Source organism: Gymnoscopelus braueri (assembly GCF_963280865.1).
Source record: "Gymnoscopelus braueri genome assembly, chromosome: 7".
NCBI lineage: Eukaryota > Metazoa > Chordata > Actinopteri > Myctophiformes > Myctophidae > Gymnoscopelus > Gymnoscopelus braueri.
Window position 1 is genome coordinate 36,649,288 of NC_137608.1, and position 20,371 is coordinate 36,669,658.

General features: G+C 44.8%; 1 protein-coding gene across 9 annotated transcripts in view; it reads right to left on the reverse strand.

The window, feature by feature from the left end:
- The window catches only part of fbrsl1 (fibrosin-like 1), a 380,812-nt gene that overhangs the window by 100,721 nt on the left and 259,720 nt on the right, over positions 1–20,371 (reverse strand). For 6 of the 9 annotated variants that reach the window (XM_080433942.1, XM_080433947.1, XM_080433941.1 and 3 more), the window contains exon 5: positions 9,183–9,251. The exons of the other annotated variants lie outside the window; for them this stretch is intronic. In XM_080433942.1, coding sequence (XP_080290068.1) covers positions 9,183–9,251 — 69 coding nt within the window. The remainder of the gene's footprint in view (positions 1–9,182; positions 9,252–20,371) is intronic. 9 annotated transcript variants of the gene reach the window in all.

Genomic DNA, 20,371 nt, shown 5'->3' on the forward strand with positions numbered 1-20,371 from the left:
ACATTCCTGAATTTGAAATCTTTGTCTACCTTTTGCTTGTGCTCTGTTGCACAATGGTTGGTGTCAATGTGGCGCGTTGTGAACTTGTAGATCTGCTATTTTCAACAAGCGGCACCATTGTACGACTAAGTATAAATCAGGCTTCAGACTGGCAAATAAATCTATCGTTGGATTATCTGTGACCTTTGGAGGACAACCTAGGCACTTCAAAGGCAGTTGGATTATGTGCTACACATTACACAACGGCTATGAGCCAAATGATCTCCATGATCTTTTTAGGGCTGTATTGTGTTTTTACCGGTTCTTTCTTAGCCCTCTAAACAACACTGAATTGCTCTGAAATGCTCATAGTCCCAAAGTAGCCAGCAAAAACATCTCCACTCAGGTCACACAAGGGCAGTAATCACAGTGTGATTCCAGTGGAGGGCAAAGAGAATTCATGAGTTCTAAATTTGTAACTGAGTTTATTCAATAAGTCAAGCCTGGAAGACAGGTGAGAGCATTCATCTAAGGTCCACCTAAAGCTTAACCACATGAACCCTAGTGTCCCTATTCTGGGCATGTCATAAAAGGCAAATATTTGGCAAAAGTAGGCGGACATTCAGCAAAAACAGCTGATCTACAACAAAGTATATAGGGTTTAAAAAAGGTTAATTTGTGTGACATGTGAGCTAATAGACATGCTTTTTTTGGTGTGCAACACCATCGTATGACAAAAATCGTATGTAGAAGTATGCGTGTTGGTCTATACTGTATGTGCTCATGTGCGTGCGTGCGTGCGTGCGTGCGTGCGTGCGTGCGTGCGTGCGTGCGTGCGTGCGTGCGTGCGTGCATCCATGCATGCGTGCAGTGGTAGTCTTACTCTTAGTAAAGATAATACTGTCCTGCCTGCAAAAATATCAATGTGTGTGCCGTGTGCGCATGCGTATGTACGTGCGTGCGTGTGTGCGTGTGTGCGCGTGTGCGTGTGCGTGCGTGCGTGCGTGCGTGCGTGCGTGCGTGCGTGCGTGCGTGCGTGCGTGCGTGCGTGCGTGCGTGCGTGCGTGCGTGCGTGCTCTCTCTCCTAGCCGTATTGGAGAGCAGCCCAGCAGGAGAGCCTGAACCGATTGGGAGTTTAAAAAACAACAACCAAAGACCACTTGTAACACAAAGAGCTTCATCTCTGGTCTTTAAGGAGAACCATCTGTTCTACTGCAGTCCATCTCTCTCTCTCTCTCTCTCTCTCTCTCTCTCTCTCTCTCTCTCTCTCTCTCTCTCTCTCTGCACAATACCGCCACAGTCGATCCTAGGTCAAGAGCAGGAAAACAAATGTGAGTGCTGCGCACATGTGTCTGTCTGTCTGTCTGCCATTCCTCCAGCCAGATATTACATATCACAATGTTCTTTTGGCAGTGCCGCAAAGGAAAAAAAAGAAAGAAAGAAAGACACCCACACATTCCCCCATGTATGGAGGCCAGATCCCACTTCCTCAGAGAGGTTTCATAAATTGTTAGCAGTGTGTTCATCTCTTGGAAACTGGGGGATGGGGGGGGGGACTGGATGGGAGGAAGGGACAGACAGACAGACAGACAGAGAAAGGGAAGAATGGAGGGAGGAAAGACAGCGCAGCAGCACTATGGATGGATGACATGAGGGGAAGAGTGAGGGATAAGGAAGTGGAGGAAGGGAGCAGGGGAGTTCTCTCATCTGGGTTCAGCAGGGAGACATTTCAACACGCTTGTTTCAGCCTCCTTCCTGTCTTTTTGCGAGTGTGACTGGTGCTGTCATGGCTCGTAACACCACCTGACACCGACCACTGGGGCAGCAAACACAGCAGACAGGAGGAAGCTAGGGAAGGTCAGACACATCTGTTTGTGTGTGTGTGTGTGTGTGTGTGTGTGTGTGTGTGTGTGTGTGTGTGTGTGTGTGTGTGTGTGTGTGTGTGTGTGTGTGTGTGTGTGTGTGTGTGTGTGTGTGTGTGCGTCTGGCTGAATGTGTCTGCTTTCTCTGCCTCCCGCCGGGAACTCAGCAACTCAGTCAACACCAGGTGGTCCTCACTAAGCACCAGGTGTGTGTGTGTGTGTGTGTGTGTGTGTGTGTGTGTGTGTGTGTGTGTGTGTGTGTGTGTGTGTGTGTGTGTGTGTGTGTGTAGGTCTGTGTGTGTCTATGTGTGTACAAGCGCATGTAGATAGATGTGCATACCTTCCAATCAGCAGCATCTATGTGCGCTCGCTCTTGTGCAATAGCCCCTCCACCCTCTCTCTCTCTCTCTCTCTCTCTCTCACATACTCTCCCCATACCATGGCCGGACTGCAAAAAGTAAATCAACCTCTTGCTGTGCGCTGTGGAGAGCCAGGCCAGTAAAGCCTCCCCCATGTGTTCCCCACTCACTCAGCACATATCTGCCTTTGATTTGGGCCAGTCTGGAGGCCAGTCTGGGGCCGATCGATCACGGCTTAAAGGCCCCTAATCAAGAACAGGATGGAAGGGATGAATAAAATCATACATCACAGCTTTTGGCTGCTGCCCACCTCCCTCCCTCCTGCCTGCCCTGCTCGATCTCTCTCTCTCTCTTTCTCCTCATCCACCAACCCCCCTGCCCCTCTCTCTTCCTCTCTTGTTCCCTTTCCATCATTCTCATAGTTTTTGTTTGATGTCTGGAAACACCCAGAAGCACTGAGTGCAGCTCTTTGGAGAGAGACAGCGAGAGAGAGAGAGAGAGAGAGAGAGAGAGAGAGAGAGAGAGAGAGAGAGAGAGAGAGAGAGAAGAGAGAGAGAGAGAGAGAGAGAGAGAGAGAGAGAGAGAGAGCGAGAGCGAGAGAGAGAGAGTTGCACGAGTGGGATGGAATCCATGAGAGCAAAAGACAGCGCGGAGAAAAAGTAAAAGAAGAAAGAAACACAGATCAAGCGACAGAGCTCCCGAATGCAACACAACTAACCGGGCAGCAATGTGATGGACACCTCAAAACCCCAGCTCTGAGCTCCAGCCCACCTCAGAGAGAGAGAGAGAGAGAGAGAGAGAGAGAGAGAGACAAAGAGAGCGAGAGAGAGAGAGAGAGAGAGAGAGAGAGAGAGAGAGAGAGAGAGAGAGAGAGAGAGAGAGTATAGGCTTAGCTTAAGCCAAGCGGAGGAGATGGGCTTACAACGTATGTGACCAACACTAGAGGTGGGAGATCAAGGAGCAGGAGAGGGAGAGAGAGAGAGAGACTATAGAGAGAAGAGAGAGAGTTGAAGAAGAGAGAGAGAATGGAGAGGGGGACGTGCAACATGGAGCAGGGAGCCAAGAAGCCCTCCTGTCATTTGTGGCCCCGGTGGAGCCTTTTATGTGCTGCGCTGCTTCCCTCTCTCTCTCTCTCTCTCTGGATGGAGTCGTGTGGAGACTGGGGAGTAGCAGGGAGGGTTAATGAGGGACGTTGACTCCTATCAGCCTCAGCGGTGCCCCGGTTGCCCCCCGAGCCCCCCTGGCCTTTATGAAAGAATCATATCCTCTCAGCCCTAATTAAAAGGCAATGCTTTTACCTAGAGGGTGACCTCTCTGAACCTAGTCCTACTTGCTCTCTTTAACCCCTTCAATCCGGGGAACACATCTAGTGTAACCACTTAAACAATTATTTTACATATTTGGGCTATTCAAAAGCAGCGGATCTACAAGCTCGTAGATTGTACAAGTTTGTAGATCTGCTATTTTTGAAAAATAGATTTTTTTTGCAAATCTTTGAATATATATATTTTTTCAAGCGAACATCTTTAACTCAAATCATTGCTTCTGGGGGTCCCTGGAACGAAATATTTTGAGATGGGGGTCCGCAGCCAAATACATAGAACTTTGGGGGTCCTTCAAATGAAAAAGTTTGATAACCACTGATATAACAACACACGTTATTCAGAAAATTGATTTTGATGACATTTGTAGAATCGGCCTCAGGCCTTAATGGGTTAACAGAGCCCTCTTACCCCCTCTCTCTACCACACATACACTCACATCTCTTTTAATCTCTCTCCCTCACTCTCTCCTCTGTAACAATCCTCTATCTCTCATCTCTCTAATCACTTTCAATCTCTCTCTTTCTTTCTCAACCTCAAAAATCTAGACCCGCAGGAGAATGACCTGAGTCCTACAGAACATCTACTCGTGACAAAATGAACTCTGTGGATGTAAAATAAGAACAAATGAAAAACACGGCTGAGCATGGCCTTCACAGAGTAGACACAGGGATTACTGTGAGTCACTGTGTTCTTTCACATCCTCCCTTCATAGTCACCCTCACCCCCCCGTTCCATCTGATTCACTGGCTCGCTCGCCGTCAGGATGGTCGAGTTCATATTGGACACTTCGCTGAGACTCATTGCTAATATTGGGAGGCCCTCCTATCAGATTATGGATGAGAGCAGAGCAACAGAGGCCTTCCATTTTTTTTTCCGCTCCTTAATGTCAACACATCTACAGTACCCCCCCCTCCCCTCTCTCTCTCTCTCTCTCTCTCTCTCTCTCTCTCTCTCTCTCTCTCTCTCTCTCTCTCTCTCTCTCTCTCTCTCTCTCTCTCTCTCTCTCTCTCTCTCTCTCTCTCTCTCTCTCTCTCTCTCTCTCTCTCTCTAAAGGACAAGGCAACCAAATCGCTAAAGCAGGCATTATTAATGAACCAGAATGGAGGGTGGTGGAAGAGAAGGGAGCGGTTCATTCCTTATTTATGAGGAGCTAACCAACTGGGCAACCTGGCTGACAGTCCTATTAATGATCTTTAGTGCCCGCGGGCCGTCCCACAACTCTCTCTCTCTCTCTCTCTCTCTCTCTCTCTCTGTGTGTCCCCCTTCACCCTGTTCACATAACCATCCAAGCCCTCCCCAAAGCAGTAGAAGAAGACTGATAGACTGGAGCGGAGGGGAGTGGATGATGGAGGGAAGAGGAGGAAAAGAGGGGTGTGTGGATTGGAGAGGAGAGGAGAGGAGAAGAGTGGGCAGGGCAGGGGGAGGTGTTGCAGGCCTGTAATTTGCGCAGGGACAATTTAGACATTACAGGATAGAGGGGAGGTGGAGAGAGGGAGAGGGGAAAGGGCCCTCCAGGGACCCGGGCGGCTGATGGGGCGGGGCGGGTGGGGTGGATGGGGGGCCCCGGCGGACCGAGCCGAGACAAATAACAAATGACAGCTCTGTGATTAAATCAAACCTTCTACTTTAAGTGTTGAAGTATCTGCCTGTCAGTAACAATCTAGGGCTTGTTAAAGCACCACCCCCCCCCTCAAACCCCACCGAACACACTCACACACACACACACACACACACACACACACACACACACACACACACACACACACACACACAATGTCCCTCCCTCCCTCCCTCCTTCCACTCAGTCTAGATCCCCTCTCCTCCTTCCCTCCAAAAGCTCCAGCACCACCCACCTTCTTCCTCTAACCCAAAACACATCACTCAAACGGCTCCCTTAGGACCCCCACACCACCACCACCCTCTCTCTCCTGCTAGCCACTGACTCTCTGGAGAATGTATGAAGGGGCACACACACACACACAGCACTTGCACACACCAATGCACACACATGCGCAAGCACAGAAATACACACACACACACACGCGCGCACGCACGCACGCACGCACACACACACACACACACACACACACACACACACACACACACACACACACACACACACACACACACACACACACACACACACACACACACACACACACACACACACACACACACACACACACACTCTCTCACAGCTGTCTCTGGGAATGACGGCCCCATAGCTGCAATAAAAAATATGACAAATCAGCATTGGGCACATGATTAGCTGGAAATGGGTTTAGCATAGATTTTCAAGTGAAATGCAAACCGTACCTAATGTGTTGGAATCAAAATAACACAGTCGCTATGGATTCTCCTTAATGAGGATCCACTGCATCACTGGGAGCCACTACAATGTGATGTCAATATGGCTGTCATTTATTACACTGTAACACTCTGTGATTTCAACAACCACAGTCGGCATAAGTCATTGACTGATTATCATTGTACGTAGATTTACACTTGAAAATACATGAACCCTATAGCGTCCCGAGTGTCCCTGAAACAACCGATCAACAAGCTCACAACGCATTGCAACTGGACACGTTGTGTGCTTGTAGATCGGCTATTTCCGGCGAAGAGACTTGGTATAGGGGGGGGGAAAGGAACAGACCAAGTATAGAGCCCTGGGGGACTCCAGTCAACTAAGTATAAAAGGTTGAAGTTGTTAATTACATGTATGTGATTCTCTAATCCAGGGGGATGTATAACAAGTGAAACAGTGGAACATGCTCCAGTTCCTAATACATCAACGATATAAGCAACCATCAGAAAGAAGCATGACAGTCAGAGGCATTATGTTCAGACAATGTTCCTGCCTGTGATTACATGGGATCACATGAGGGGGAGGTAACAATGTTATTGTGACTCTCATTAACATCTTTAGCCATGCATGAGACTGCATGATCATGTATTTCCCAGCTTTCAAAATACACAGTAAAATCCTCTGGCTCAGGATTTCACTGTGTAATGGCACTTCTACTACCACTAAGTCGTTTTGGATGTAGAAAAGGCCCTGGAACATAAGATATTCATCAGAGTGTAGATGTACAGCAGTGGTACAGTCATTAAACCACATCTGAAGATGTCTGGTGTGGGAGCTATGGTGGCAGAGGTTCCACCCCACATCGTTGAGATTATGTGTTTGAATCCTCTGCGGGTTGGTCAAGGCCGCCTGGCAGCAGGGGTGTTGAACTGTGAGGAATCAGTTGTTCCTCTGTATGCGCTACGTCCTCTTGGTATAAAGCGCCTCACTGACAAGGGAAATTAAGTAGCAGGCGATTGTATCGGAGGAGGTATGTGGTTTCAATACCATCCCTATAGGACCAATCAGACTGAAGACTGGTTTTTCATGTATCGATGAATTGAGGACACAGGACCACAATGGAAACAAGCCCTTAGGGCTTATTGTATTATCCTTTTAGCATCATTTGTATAATCGTACCACTGTACCTTTTGCAAAATGTTAATAAAGTATTCAATCAATCAATTAGTCAAACAAACCAACCAACCAACCAACCAACCAACAAACCAGTTGGTTGTGAGCAGAGACAAGACTATACAAGTGAATGGGGAATTCAGGAAGTGGTATAACGACTACATTAGAAAAACGGGGGAAATCAGAAGAAAGAAAGAATAAGACGTCTGGTGTGAAAATAGTACATTGTTTAGTCCTAGATATTTTGTTTGTTGTTGTTTAGATATATCAAAGGAACGATAGAATAACAACTGGTCCAAAGCCTTTTAGTGTGCAGCAGTAAGACACTCGTGTTCGTAAGGGAGACAGCAGACTCTAAATCTAAATAATGAAAACAGTGTCTCAGACTGAAAGAGGAGCAGGAAAGAGATTGGCCATCATTTTCAGCTCACTGGTTGGTCCCTGAGCAATCCAAGGACGTTAGGAGACACACAATTCAAAAAGACAGATAGGTTTTTACTTCACTTTCATGCTACATTCAGTAAAGCTAATAAATACATGGGAGAGTATGGTACTAATGCAGTTCTTCTCACTCAACACAGAAATATAAGTTGTATACAAGGTGCTATGAAACCTAAACAACTGAATAACTGGTCCCTAATAAGTCCCTAATATGGGTAGGAAAATTCCTATGGCCCCTGGCTGACATTTTGCCTCAAAGACTCCATCATTTATAGATTATATATTGTTCAAAAATGTCTGAATTCCAGTGTTTCAGTTAGGTTTTTGGGTAACACTTTACTTAAAGGTCGGGTCTATAATGCATTATAATGCATTATAATACGCTTATAATAAGGCATTATAACACTCAATAAATGTTTATAATCATGTATGACAACTTTTAACAACGTTTATAACGTATTATAAGTGCTGGTCATAATACATTATAAGCTCAGTGGAACAACACATTACAACCACCTTAACTTAGTTAGTTATAAAGTGTCTATGTTGTAAGTTGTTATGCATAATTGTAAACATTTATAACGAGTGTTATGAATCTTTATAAGTGCATTATAATGCATTATGATCCATTATAATGAATAATAATTGTGCATTGCTATACCTAGTAGGTAATATGCTGTTCCACTGACTTTATAATGCATTATAATATAAATTATATTATTACAAGTTATAATACTTCATAAACCTAGTTATAATTTGTTATGCATAATTGTAAACATTTATAACAAGTGCATTATAAATGTGGTTATAATGCATTATAGACCCGACCTTACTATAAAGTCTTACCAGTTTTTGTTATGGTATTTTGTTCAAGCCTGTAAATATATATTGTGCACAGCCTACATTTTTAAGGCTGCAACTGAGAACAATCCAGCAACAATACACTGCTCTCATCCTCCTCAGGATGACCTTAATGCTGATGTAAAACTGACCCTTCTTTGACGTCCAGTAGCTAGCAGCCATGTTAGCCACGTTGTTTTGCGAGGCGGCCTGCTGGGGTGAGTCAAAACAAGTGCCTGCGACATTAAAACGCTGCATGATGCCCAGGTCCCCTGCCACTCGGCCTATAGCCTTTTCATGCCACATTAGCATCATTACGCCTCACAGTCGGCAAAACTTGCTTAGCTCAGAGGGAATTACAGAGAGACACCAGCGGAAACACACAGGACATTTAAAGCGTGCACATTTTTCATTTCTTCCTAGATCAGCTTTAACTAGTTTAACCCTGGCGTTCCTATTTTGGGCGTGTATAGGCCCAAATGTTCCAAAGTCAAACTACCAGTTCACTATTTTTTGCCATTTTTAAATTAGGGCTTAAGTGAAGGCAGTAAAGTGACAGTAAAGCGGAGAAACGTGAGCAGGGAAAGGGTATAACGTGTGACTCAAATCCCTGATCCGTGACAACTAGATCTGTTCCTATGTGGTGGGCGTAATAAGTGGCTGAGCCGCCAGGATGCCCCTCTTCCTTCAGGTTTTTACGGTCTACTGTGGTATATGGACCCAGCGTTAAACCCCTGTGGTGGAGGCTATATACTGCTAACAAGGAATCTAACAGGGCCTGGAACTGCTAACATTTAGAGGAAGTGCTCATAAATGGCTGTGTATAAATGGCCAGGAAGAGGGGACATCTTAGCGATGCTAGCAGTTAGCAGCTGTGCTATGAAAGTGAACTGACCTTATAAAACGTATTGGGGCCCAGCTGCTCTCCTGCCTGTCGGTCGGGGCTGGCCGCAGCTCTGAATGTCTAAAACGGTGACATGATTTAACGTTAAATTAGTATTCATCACACCAGTCACAAGCTATTAATCTAACACTGCGACATGAAATGATATGCAAATTGCTGCACATTGTAATGCCCTGCCACGTGTCAGTGCTTGAGGGTGGCCTCTGCTGCATATGCATTCGCAGTGCTATATAACAATAAAAACACACATATTGGCCAAACCTTTGAGAATGAAATACACCTTGAATTATATTATAAATTAAAGGATAATTCGTATGAATGTCAACAACCTCAAGGATATTACACTATTCCAAGTAACTGCCTGTTGAATGGTAGGATTTTAGCGAGCCAGTCTCCGATATCTATCCTATAGAACTTGTCCACATACACACATTTTGTCGGGCCGTGATGCCATCGAAATGGCTGATTTTCAATTAGCTGCATGCCGAAAATAGCAGATCTACAAGCTCACAACACGTCGCAGCGTGACGCGTTCCCAAACATCTTAGTCTAGTTTTTATTTGTTGACGAAATTGTCAGTATATTTAGTCATAGTTTTAGTCATCGTAGCATTAGTTTTTATTTCGTTTTTATTTTGTTTTCGTAAGTGAAAAAAGGTAGTCGACAGACATTTTTCGCCATAGTTTTAGTCGACGAAATCAACACTGGTAGAGAGTTAGGTGCCCTTGCTCCAAGCTCTTGTAGCAACAGCAGCGGGCATTGACTCTGGGGATCAAATTGGCAACAAGCGACTAATGCACAAAGATAAGGCTCCTAACATGTCAACCTGCCACCCATATCCCTGAACAACATATCTACCCACATTCACAGTAAAAAAAAAGGACACTAGAGGACAATTACGTTTGGTAATATGCCAGGCCAGGGCCTGCCATGGCTACCACAGCTGAGGTTGGGGGCTGAGGAGTCAAGAGTCTGGGTTGTGTCAGGGAATATGGCCGGCGACAGATGCTGGGGGAGTCATGGAACACAGAGGTCTATGGAGAGCAATTAGTAACAAACGATGCATCCGTGTCGTTAGCTGGTCTTTATTAGCCTCTGTGATTGGTTCAGAGGCCATTAGTCTCCTGTGGTCTCAGTCTGCCAGCTGAGAAACCTAGGTAGGGGCGAGGCCTTCCGTTTCTGCACATTATTCAAGGCAATAATCTCACATTTACTACAGCTCTATGAGAAGGGTCATAGGTGAGGTGTACTATATGTATACTGTATGTTTTCTTTTTTAATTACTTAGAGCAACCTTGTTTCAGCTGTAATGGTAGCTAATGAAGCACATATTAAGTGCTGACATGATCCAGCAATACTCATTAATGTCAGTTGTTTATTGCACATGGTCATGGCTAGTTTTTATTTATTAATCCAGCACAAACTATTTGAAAAAAAACAAAAACAAACATGGCTACTATGTGATCCCTAACCTTTAATATTAGTAAATGGTTGTACACAGCAAAATCCCCAGTGTTAATTTTAATTGTCAACATTTTCAATTTCAAGTTACATTAAAACCCAGGATTTAGGCACAAAAAAAAAACTTGTTGTTTAGAAAATTGTTAACGGACTGCCTTTATATACAGTATTGGTTGTAGTCTTCTGACCATTTAAATACCCTTCACACTTCACATTCCCCCCTTTCACACACAATGCACTGGCAGAACACCATTATACATTATGTGTTATACAGGGTACACATTCACACTGACAGCAGAGGCAATCATGCAAGGCTCCACCTCCAACTCATGGGGAGCAACTAGGGGTTCAGTATCTTGCTCAAAGACACCTTGACACATCCAGGACGAGCTGGGGATCAAACCAGGAACCTTTCGGTTCCCAGACAGCCGCTCCAGGTGCTGAGCCACTGCCGCCCTGTCCAAAACAGATATCTTAAGTTATCCAATCTAACAAATAACATTTCAATTTGACAACTGCCAAGTAATGTCAGCCAAACAACACCCCATCAACACTTGATCTGTCAAATAGGGCTATATTTAATTGAACAAATATGGAAAATAAAAATTATAGTTTGTGTCAAGTACCTAGGAATGCATCAACATTGAGTAGAAATTACTTTCCAATACCAAGTTCTGGCGATACACCAGTTTGTGTCTGTTATTTATTAGCCAGTCCCACAACAGTTGTTAAAAGCACCCTACAGTCTGTACAAATGTCTCCATAACCTGTGCTGTAGTGTGACCATTATATGGATGTTTATACATACAGTAGTATGTATGTGCTATGTGAACCAATTATAAAAACCCAGTGGTAGTCTTACTCTTAGTAAAGATAATACTGTCCTATGCCTGCGAAAATATCAATGCTTGTGTGTGTGTGCGTGTGTGTGTGTGAGGAGGAGCAGCGAGTGCATTGGAAACATTGACAGACAGCCTTACACCTTATGCCTTACTTTTCTCTTTTCTCTGGCCTGAGTTGCATGCTGGGAAAGAGCTGTGTTCTCTGTGTGCTGTTCTACTAGTCCCCTGCTGGAGGCCTGGGAGATCTTAGTGGTAATGTCCAACACACACACGCGCGCACACACACGCACGTGCACACCATTTTACAACGGTACTTCCTGGAACAGCCCCCTAAAAAGTCATCAGATGCTGCATTAAGGGAGCACTCTGAAGTATGCCTCCACCACCACTAAAGGGGCCCCCTGATAAATAACTTATGGAGGGGAGAGGATTGGAATCGTCTCTCCTATTACTAGCCTCGATTCATTTTTTACAGTCCCCCGGGCCCCTGCATCTGTCCTGCACTTCAAAAGCATCCTGAGCGTTCAGAGATACTCTTCCCTGCTCTGCCCTATGGGAGCCATGGGAAGGTAGATAGGATGGGAGGGGGGAGGGAGTGGTGGAAGTACTCACATTTTTTACCTAAGTAAAAAAAAGCAATACCACAGGGTAGAAATACAAGAAATAGTCCTGACCTGTATTAAAAAATGTACTTGAGTAAAAGTACAAAAGTATTGGCATCAAAATATACTTAAAGTACCAAAGTAAAAGTACTTGAATTTATCCAAATGTGTCAATATTTGGGGAAAATAGCCAATCCCACAAGCTTGTAGATCAGCTATTTGCCAAAGTATAAAATTGCGTTAAAAAGTGGTTAATGAATGTGTTGCTAATACTCAGCATTTAAGTATTGAAAATTGTAAATACTCAAGTAAAGTAAAAGTATCTGAACATTTTGCTTAAATACAGTACTTGAGTACATGTACTTAGTTACTTTCCACCAGAGGATGGGAGGTGGAGGTAGGGGTGGTGGTGAGTGGGGGGAGCTGCAACAACAGGGGGAAAAAAGGAAATGTGACAGCAGCCGAGAGCTTTGAGGAGCAGAATGTGCCGAAAGCCTCCTCTTCCTTCGCTCCTGTCTTCCCTTTCTGTCTGTTCTCCACAGAGGGGTAGAAAGAAAGCGGGGGTGGAGGGTGGTGGAGATGGAGAAGGAAGGCAGATGGGTGGAAAGGGAGAAGGAGCGGAGTAAAAGAGAGGGAGCCGACTGACGCGAAGAGGGAGAAGGTGGAGAGGGATGGAGCGAGAGAGAGAGAGAAGTGAAGATGGGAAAAGTCGGCCTCCTGGTGGCGCTATAAAAGGCAGATGTGAAAATTGCAGGGCAGAGGTTTTTCCTTGGCCTCTAGGGAGTGTGCTGCAAAGTCTCATGCAGATTGGTGCAGTTATAGGTAAAAACGTAAATCGGCTTGTTATAGCGCCACCATGAGGCTGACTTTAAAATGTTCAAGTGGTATTTTTTCCTCGGCCTAATGGGAATGTATGTGCAGAATTTCACAGAAATCGAACGCTGCGTGGCATTTTGTTCAAAACGGACCAATCCTGCAAACTTTGGAAGCCAATCTTAGCCAATCGGGACGGAATATGAAAAATCTGACAGATCCGTCTTGATCACATAACTAAAGAGATACTGTGTACCGATTTGCGTAATGTTTGGACACATTTTCTTTTAAATCGGCCTCCTGGTGGCGCTATAACAGGCTGATCTGAAAAATTCGGGGCAGAGGTCCTGCTCTGGCATCCAGGGAGTGTGTGTGCACAGTTTTGCTGCGATCGGGCCAACTGTGCCGGAGATTAGCTGCTCGCAGACAGACCGACACACACAGACACACGGACGGACAGGGTGCAAAATATAGTCTCTGCCATGCATGCGGCCTGGCGGAAACAATGAGAGGGATAGAGAAGCATAGAGATATGGAGACACTGAGAGAATTCGGAGCTGCCAAATTCTGACCCATCACAATGTGTGTCAGTTTGTCACACAACTCAGGGGCAAATTTACCAAAGGATTGGCTTTTGTGACCATATGCACCTGGAGTGTAAATTGTACTGCCAAGCTAATAGCATCTCAGTGCTCCGGTGCTATTTGTGTGTACTGTGTACCGTATATAAACTAGGTAATATGCATAAATTTGGCACAACATTCTCCCCTTTCTATGCAAATGAGCTTCTATGCAAAAAAAAGTCAAATTCACAAACACCAGTGCTAATAGCCACATGCAGTTAGTTATTAGTGTCTTCAAACTAATAACTAACATTTATAAGGGATGTCACGCACAGACTTTCCATTGATGATTGCAGCATTAATTGTAGCCAGACAAGGGCATCATCACGCCAGGCGTGCTCGTGAACGGATAAATTGACCCACTAAGTGGGAATGTGTATATATTTTATTTTCATTTCATACTTTGCCATGCTTGTCATGCCTGATGGTCTATAAATGTACTAAAACATTTTTGTTCATTTGAGGTTTGGCACTCAGTACCACTATTGATTTTGCACAAGAAAAAGACAATGACAAGAAGAAGCTATGTCAGTGTAATACCTTTCCATGTTTCCAAACACATTTTAATACCAAACAAGAACAAATTCAGATGATAAAATAAACCAGGAATGCCATTATGTTTGTGGAAACATTCTTAAGTAGCCTACACTTTAAATCTTATCATTGCTGCTCCTTTCATTAACACTCTCCACTTACGGTAGTGCTGCATTTTGGTCTCATATGTACCAGTCAATCACTGTATCCAATGTTGAAACCTTGGGGGAAAAGGTGCAAATGATGCGTAATTCATGGTGCTATCAGTAGCCGCAATCCAGCATTTGTGAATTAACCCTTCCGGTTTTTGTCCAAGATTATGCAAATTTGTAATGAATCCAGCTGACATGTTGTCCCTTCTCCTCTATGAGCTGAAGGTATGAGTGCATGGGTTTGTACAGTGTGTGTTACTGTGTGTCTGTTTCTATGTCAGTGTGTGAAGGTGTGTCTGTGTTATGGAAGGTCACACACATGCGTCTGAAACAGATGCGTCCTGTTCACTTCCATTCTATGGGATTAAAGGGATGGAGCTTCGGGCTGTGGTGCGTTGACACGTCACGTTCATCGTGTGGAATTCAACATAGTTTTTTGGCTGGTAGTTTTCTTTCAGTGAGCCAACTACTCCAACATAAAATCGATTTCTGTGCGCGTCCACTGCCGGCACTGCCCACAAGACAACATGAGTAATTGATGCGTTTGATGCCTCAGCATGCGTTGGCTACTCCCCTTCAGACGTAGTATATGTGACCGTACCCTTAGTGTATTAGTATGGACGTGTGCATGTGCGTTCTAGGTCCACAAGGTGGGCCGATGCAAGGTGGTGGCGCCGGTGGTGCCGGTGGTGCAGAGCAGATGGGAGGGGACGTTCCCTGCGCGGGAGATAGCAGTTTGCAAGTCACATAACGAGACAAACAAGCAAACGAACAGTTGTAATCCGACGTGATGTCGACAGTAATTGTCTTTGATGTGTCAGATAGGCGAGGGAGGTGTTACTGGGGACAGGGGAATGGGATCAGGGCCGTGGGTGGTAGGCAGATGCGGTAGTTAGAATAGAATAAAAAACTGGGGCGGCTCGTTTTTGGTGGGGGCGTGGAGGGCAGCATTTCAGTCAACTGTGCTATCAGCTCAAATGGATTTTAAATTAGCAGCAAGAGCATCGCTAACAACACGCCTTGGCAGACAGGAGCTCAATCTACTGAGTGCAAGAAAGCGGCGTGGGCGTGTGTTGCGTGGGCTTTGATGCTATCCAGTGATCTTAAAAAGAAAATCCTAAATGAAGCCCGCCATGTTTCAAGCTAATTCAGTTCAAGCTACAGATAAAAGAAAGAAAGAAAGAAAGAAAGAAAGAAAGAAAGAAAGAAAGAAAGAAAGAAAGAAAGAAAGAAAGAAGAACAGCCTAAGGAGGTTGTGATATACATCATTATGTGCATGCCAGTGTAAGGCTGTATTAAATGACTGAATACCAGAATACAAATCCAGAGAGAATATTCTTCAGAGGCAGCAATCTGACTACAACGTTATCGTTGTCTCAAAGTGGCGCAAAGTCTAAGGGGAAAATAGCATTGCGCCGTGATAGCGGCAGACCACAACTTATTTTAAGACCGGCACACCCCCACAAGTCGGCGCTAGGTCTTTGGTATCCCTGGCTGACATTTTGGCCTGAGGGTGGCGCAAGAGGAAAGGTCAAGAGATCACTCAAATAGTTATGGTTCTTCAACCGGGGAGCATTAAATCAATCAGCATGTTTTATGGCAATCTGCCCATTAGATTTTGAGAAACCTTGTGTGCAAATAGACAGTTAGTAACAAGTGCAAATGTCAAATCAGATTTAATCAGACAATCATCATAATAGGCAACAAGGGTAAGAGCATCGTGCCCAATTAACATTACTATCAGCCTATTGAGTATGCTTTTTGCTTGTCCACAGATGCTAAGTGTGTTATTTAGACAGATGTTAGGTTTGATGTCTACAGTACATGCAATCCTAGGTACTTTACCACTTAGGGAGCTTGTTTTCTCTATTTATTTGACTGCTTTCCCTGTTGTTAGTTGTCTCCACCAGTCCGAAGGCGTGGCCGAGACTATGTTTTGCCCCCTGTTCGTGTGTTCGTCCGTCTGTGAACAGCTAATCTCAGGGACCCGATCGACGTGAAACTGTGTACACACTCCCTGGATGCCAGAGCAGAACCTCTGCCGATTTTTGTAAAACAAATTTTCTACAGATTCACATTGGTCTATTAAAGTGCCACCAGCAGGCCGATTTTAGCAAAAGAAATAATTTGACATGACTCCTACAGATTTTGTCCAAACATCACGCAAATCTGTACACATTATCTCTGTCATGTCATCAATAACTGTGCAATAACTTCATCAACATTAATCCCTCAACTTCTACAGATTCCACTCACCTCTGTAATGAATGAATTCCAAATATTGCTGGTCCACAATAACCTACAGTACCTGACCTGGATCTGAGGAGCACTTTTTCTAGTTTACTATGGTTCATGCCATTTACTAGTACACCAATCTTGCACTTCGTAAGTGCCTCTGGATAAGAGCATCTGCAAATGCCTAAATTGTAAGATTATAAATTGAGTGTCATAACCAGAATATTAACAGAAAGATAACGAGCAGGACAATGCAAAAACTACATTGGGAGTAATATGAAAGAACTAATTAAATCACAGTGGAATTAAGTCATTTCATGGGGAGCTAAATGCCACTTCTTAATAAATGGTAATGAGCATGCAAAACGGCAAGATCTGGGTCTACTTCATGCTCCTGCCGCTTTCATCTAACTTGTTAAAAAAATCTTTCAAAGGAAAAGTACGGTGAGGTGGGGATTCAGGGGGAGCTGAGGGGATTCAGCGGGGGGGTTAACAAGCAGGGGATCTAACAGATTTAAAAGCAATGCTGAAAATTTATGGAGGCATGTTTTGGATAGGGGCCACGGTGAAAACAGCCCAACCAGCTGAGCAGCACCAATCCGGGACACCTAATAAGCCCCTGCAGAAATTTTCACCCCATATTTTATCAATAAAAAAGCAGTTAAAACAGCCCTCCCCCTCTCCTCCACACACACACACACACACACACACACACACACACACACACACACACACACACACACACACACACACACACACACACACACACACACACACACATGCACACACGCACGCACACACTGCGGCCCTATTCGCTGCACGGCTGCTTGCCATCTGGAGCCTCTCTTTCATTTTATAATCCAACTGTCATTAAAATGCTTCTTGGCAGTTTACAGCTCGTTCCCTCTACCCCTGTGTGTGTGCAGATGTGGAACCAATCTGATCTTCGGAGGAGAACCCTGGCTGATCAAAGGCCTTCTTTTGCTGTCCATCACACAGATATACAGAAGAAAAACCCGCTGCCCCCTGGCTAGCTACCCCTCTGTACAATCCATTCTCACTTAGCTACTTACCAACATTATCCACTCTTACTTACTACCGTATTTGAATGACTATTTGTTTGGTTTTGCATGCATTTATTTTTTACCTGGGCAAGCTGCCAAGCTCCCTGTGACAGTTTGAAACAGAGGTAGGAGCCTAGAGTTTACACAAGGACAGAGGGATTGTGAGTACATGATAAATTCCCTACACAGGCTGAGGAAATGTATAGTTTGAAGGGAATAGTGAATAGGCATCTCCTCTATAAACAAATTCTGCCCAGGTGCCCTAAGGCAAGGCAACAATATGAGACTGTGGCTGTGCTGGGAAGGTCCCAAGACAATGCGGATAAAAATGTACATACATCATCAGCCAACCTTCCCCGAATGCATAAAAAAGAATGAGCTTAACCTATACCCCTGACCCACAACCATAATATTATTATTCTCAGCACCTGGCTGAAACAGTCCTTATAAGCTTTATGATCCAGGGAGGATATCCTCTTAAGACTATAACGCTGGATCAATTTTCAACTCAACATCAGTGTTTTATGTGACATTCTCTAGCCAAATGGTCTTGGAACAAGCATTTGTCTCCAATCATGAAACTAGCTCTCCAAAACTGTACTGAAAATAAATAGGGGGAAAAAATTGTGCTGAGATTTCATATGTATTTGGGCCCAGAGCATTAATCTTCTGAAGGGCTCGCAGGAGGGAAATTAAGTTATCAAAGACATGGCTACAGGATTCCAGCCCAGTCTTAGTTTTGAGTAATTGATCTTTAACTCCACCAGTACATCTCCAGTGAAGCGAGTAGGAATACAAATGTGTTTCTCAATCATATTAGTACATGATAAAAAGAAAATCACTCAGCATGTCAAAAGTAATACTGGAGTATGGCTTGTTTAGATACATCATAAATGAACACAAATCATTGCACCCATCTTCTTACACTTTGTCTCAAAGTGTCCTTGAGCAAGACACTGAACCCTCCACCATTGGTGTGTGAATGTAATACTTATATGTGAATGTAATATGTAAAACACTTTGGGTAAAGGCGCTATATACAGTACATGCACCATTTACCATTTATTTGGTCCATTATCACATTTGGACACATCGCATTTGATTAGTACATACTTATGAGACAATGAATCAATGATGAACCAATTTCTTAGTACATTATTGGTTTATTATATACCATTGCTATGACTCAAAGCCACTGTGGAAAACAAGAAAATAAGTGAGCTTTGTAATGTCATTGGACAAAGACTTGTTACAACACGCACAAAAAGATGCTGGCTGTAGCCTGGTCAACGTGGTGGCAGTGTATCCCTGTATCCTGTCACTCTGCTGCATTTCATGTCATGCACACGGCTAGGCTACGATGAGTGCCATGCCAGCTCGCCAGTGGCGCTAGCACACTGACCGGGTGTTGATTGAACTCCCCCTAAAGCTGGTGACGCATGTTGTCTTTCGCGTTGGCATCTGTCCCGGCACGTCAGAAACCGGGGCCATATTCCTCCTGTCACAGCCATGTGTTAGTTAGCTCTCGGCAGAGCGGAGACAGTAAACACGCACGCACGCACGCAGGCACGCATGCATGCACGCGCACACACATACACACACCACAACTCCTCCTGGCATCACTATGGGCACCCCGGGGCCTAGCAGGTCTGTGCTAATGAAGTCAAATTAATTTAATGGATGCCCGTGTGCTGCCTGCATCTGTGGAGCTTGGCAGGAGGTGGGTTTTAACACCAGTCTCAGACTGGCAGGCTGGCTACGTTCGCCGAAGCCTCGCGCCTCACATATGGACTTGTGGTGTCTTTCACAGTTTTGTCAAAATCCCTAAACCAACATCCTGGTTTAATCTACATGGATTATACCAAGATTACACTAACAGTGGCTCGTCATAGCAGTTGTGGACTTGTTGTTAATCTGTGGGGCCTGATAAAAAGCAAAGCGGTTGAAAGGCATTCTGCGGCTGCAGTAAGAGGGAGGCCAGGTGTAGTCATTAAAACCGTCTCAAAGAGCGAAGGGGAAATAACTAGGAAATGGACACGAATGGCAGACATTGTTAGTACCTGCTTCTCTCTGCTAAACACCCCTCCTGAGTTTCAAAATCCCCCTGTAAAGTTTTATGGACAGCCCCCTCCCCATCACCACCATCCCACTTTGATACAATAATTATTTTTTTCCCCCTGTAATCTTTCAAACCCCTGCACCTTTTCCCCCGGCTGGTGCAGATCAAAGTGGGCTGGTTTTGTGCATGAGGTACTGCAGCGGCAGTTGGGGTTTCTGGCGTAATTGAAGGCAGCTGGCCCCTCTGTGTGTTTTGGTCCTGATCTCAGCCCTGTGCTCTCTCTCTCCTGGGGTTCTCTCTCTTGCTATCCAACATCACACACGCATGCACACACACACACACACACGCACACACACACACACACGCACAAACACTCGCCCACGTAAAGTTCCGTATCCGAGCTGGAGTGACACATAGGGCCCTGCAGGGCTTGAGGGTTTGGCGCTTGCCGGCCGTCCGCAGGCATCTGGCATGTTTAGATTGAGTCTTAGATGCTCAAGTCTTTGGCAGAGGAAAGACTGGGTATTTTTCTCTCGGCAGGAGGGAGACAGCGCTCGACTGTGTTCACTTTCTTGATTATCCATCATTGCCATTACGTGCGCCACAGAAAGACAGCAGTCTAGAAAACCTGAATTTGTCCGTCGGTAGGAATGATTCAGTGAACAAATAAAATACAGAGCTTCAAGAAATAATGATGGCCCATGTCACTCTGCTCTATGTACGTAAAACATCAAAGAAAGAATTAAATGTATGAGTAGTGTGCTACTTGGCTGACTGGCCTCTTTGTCTGTGAGG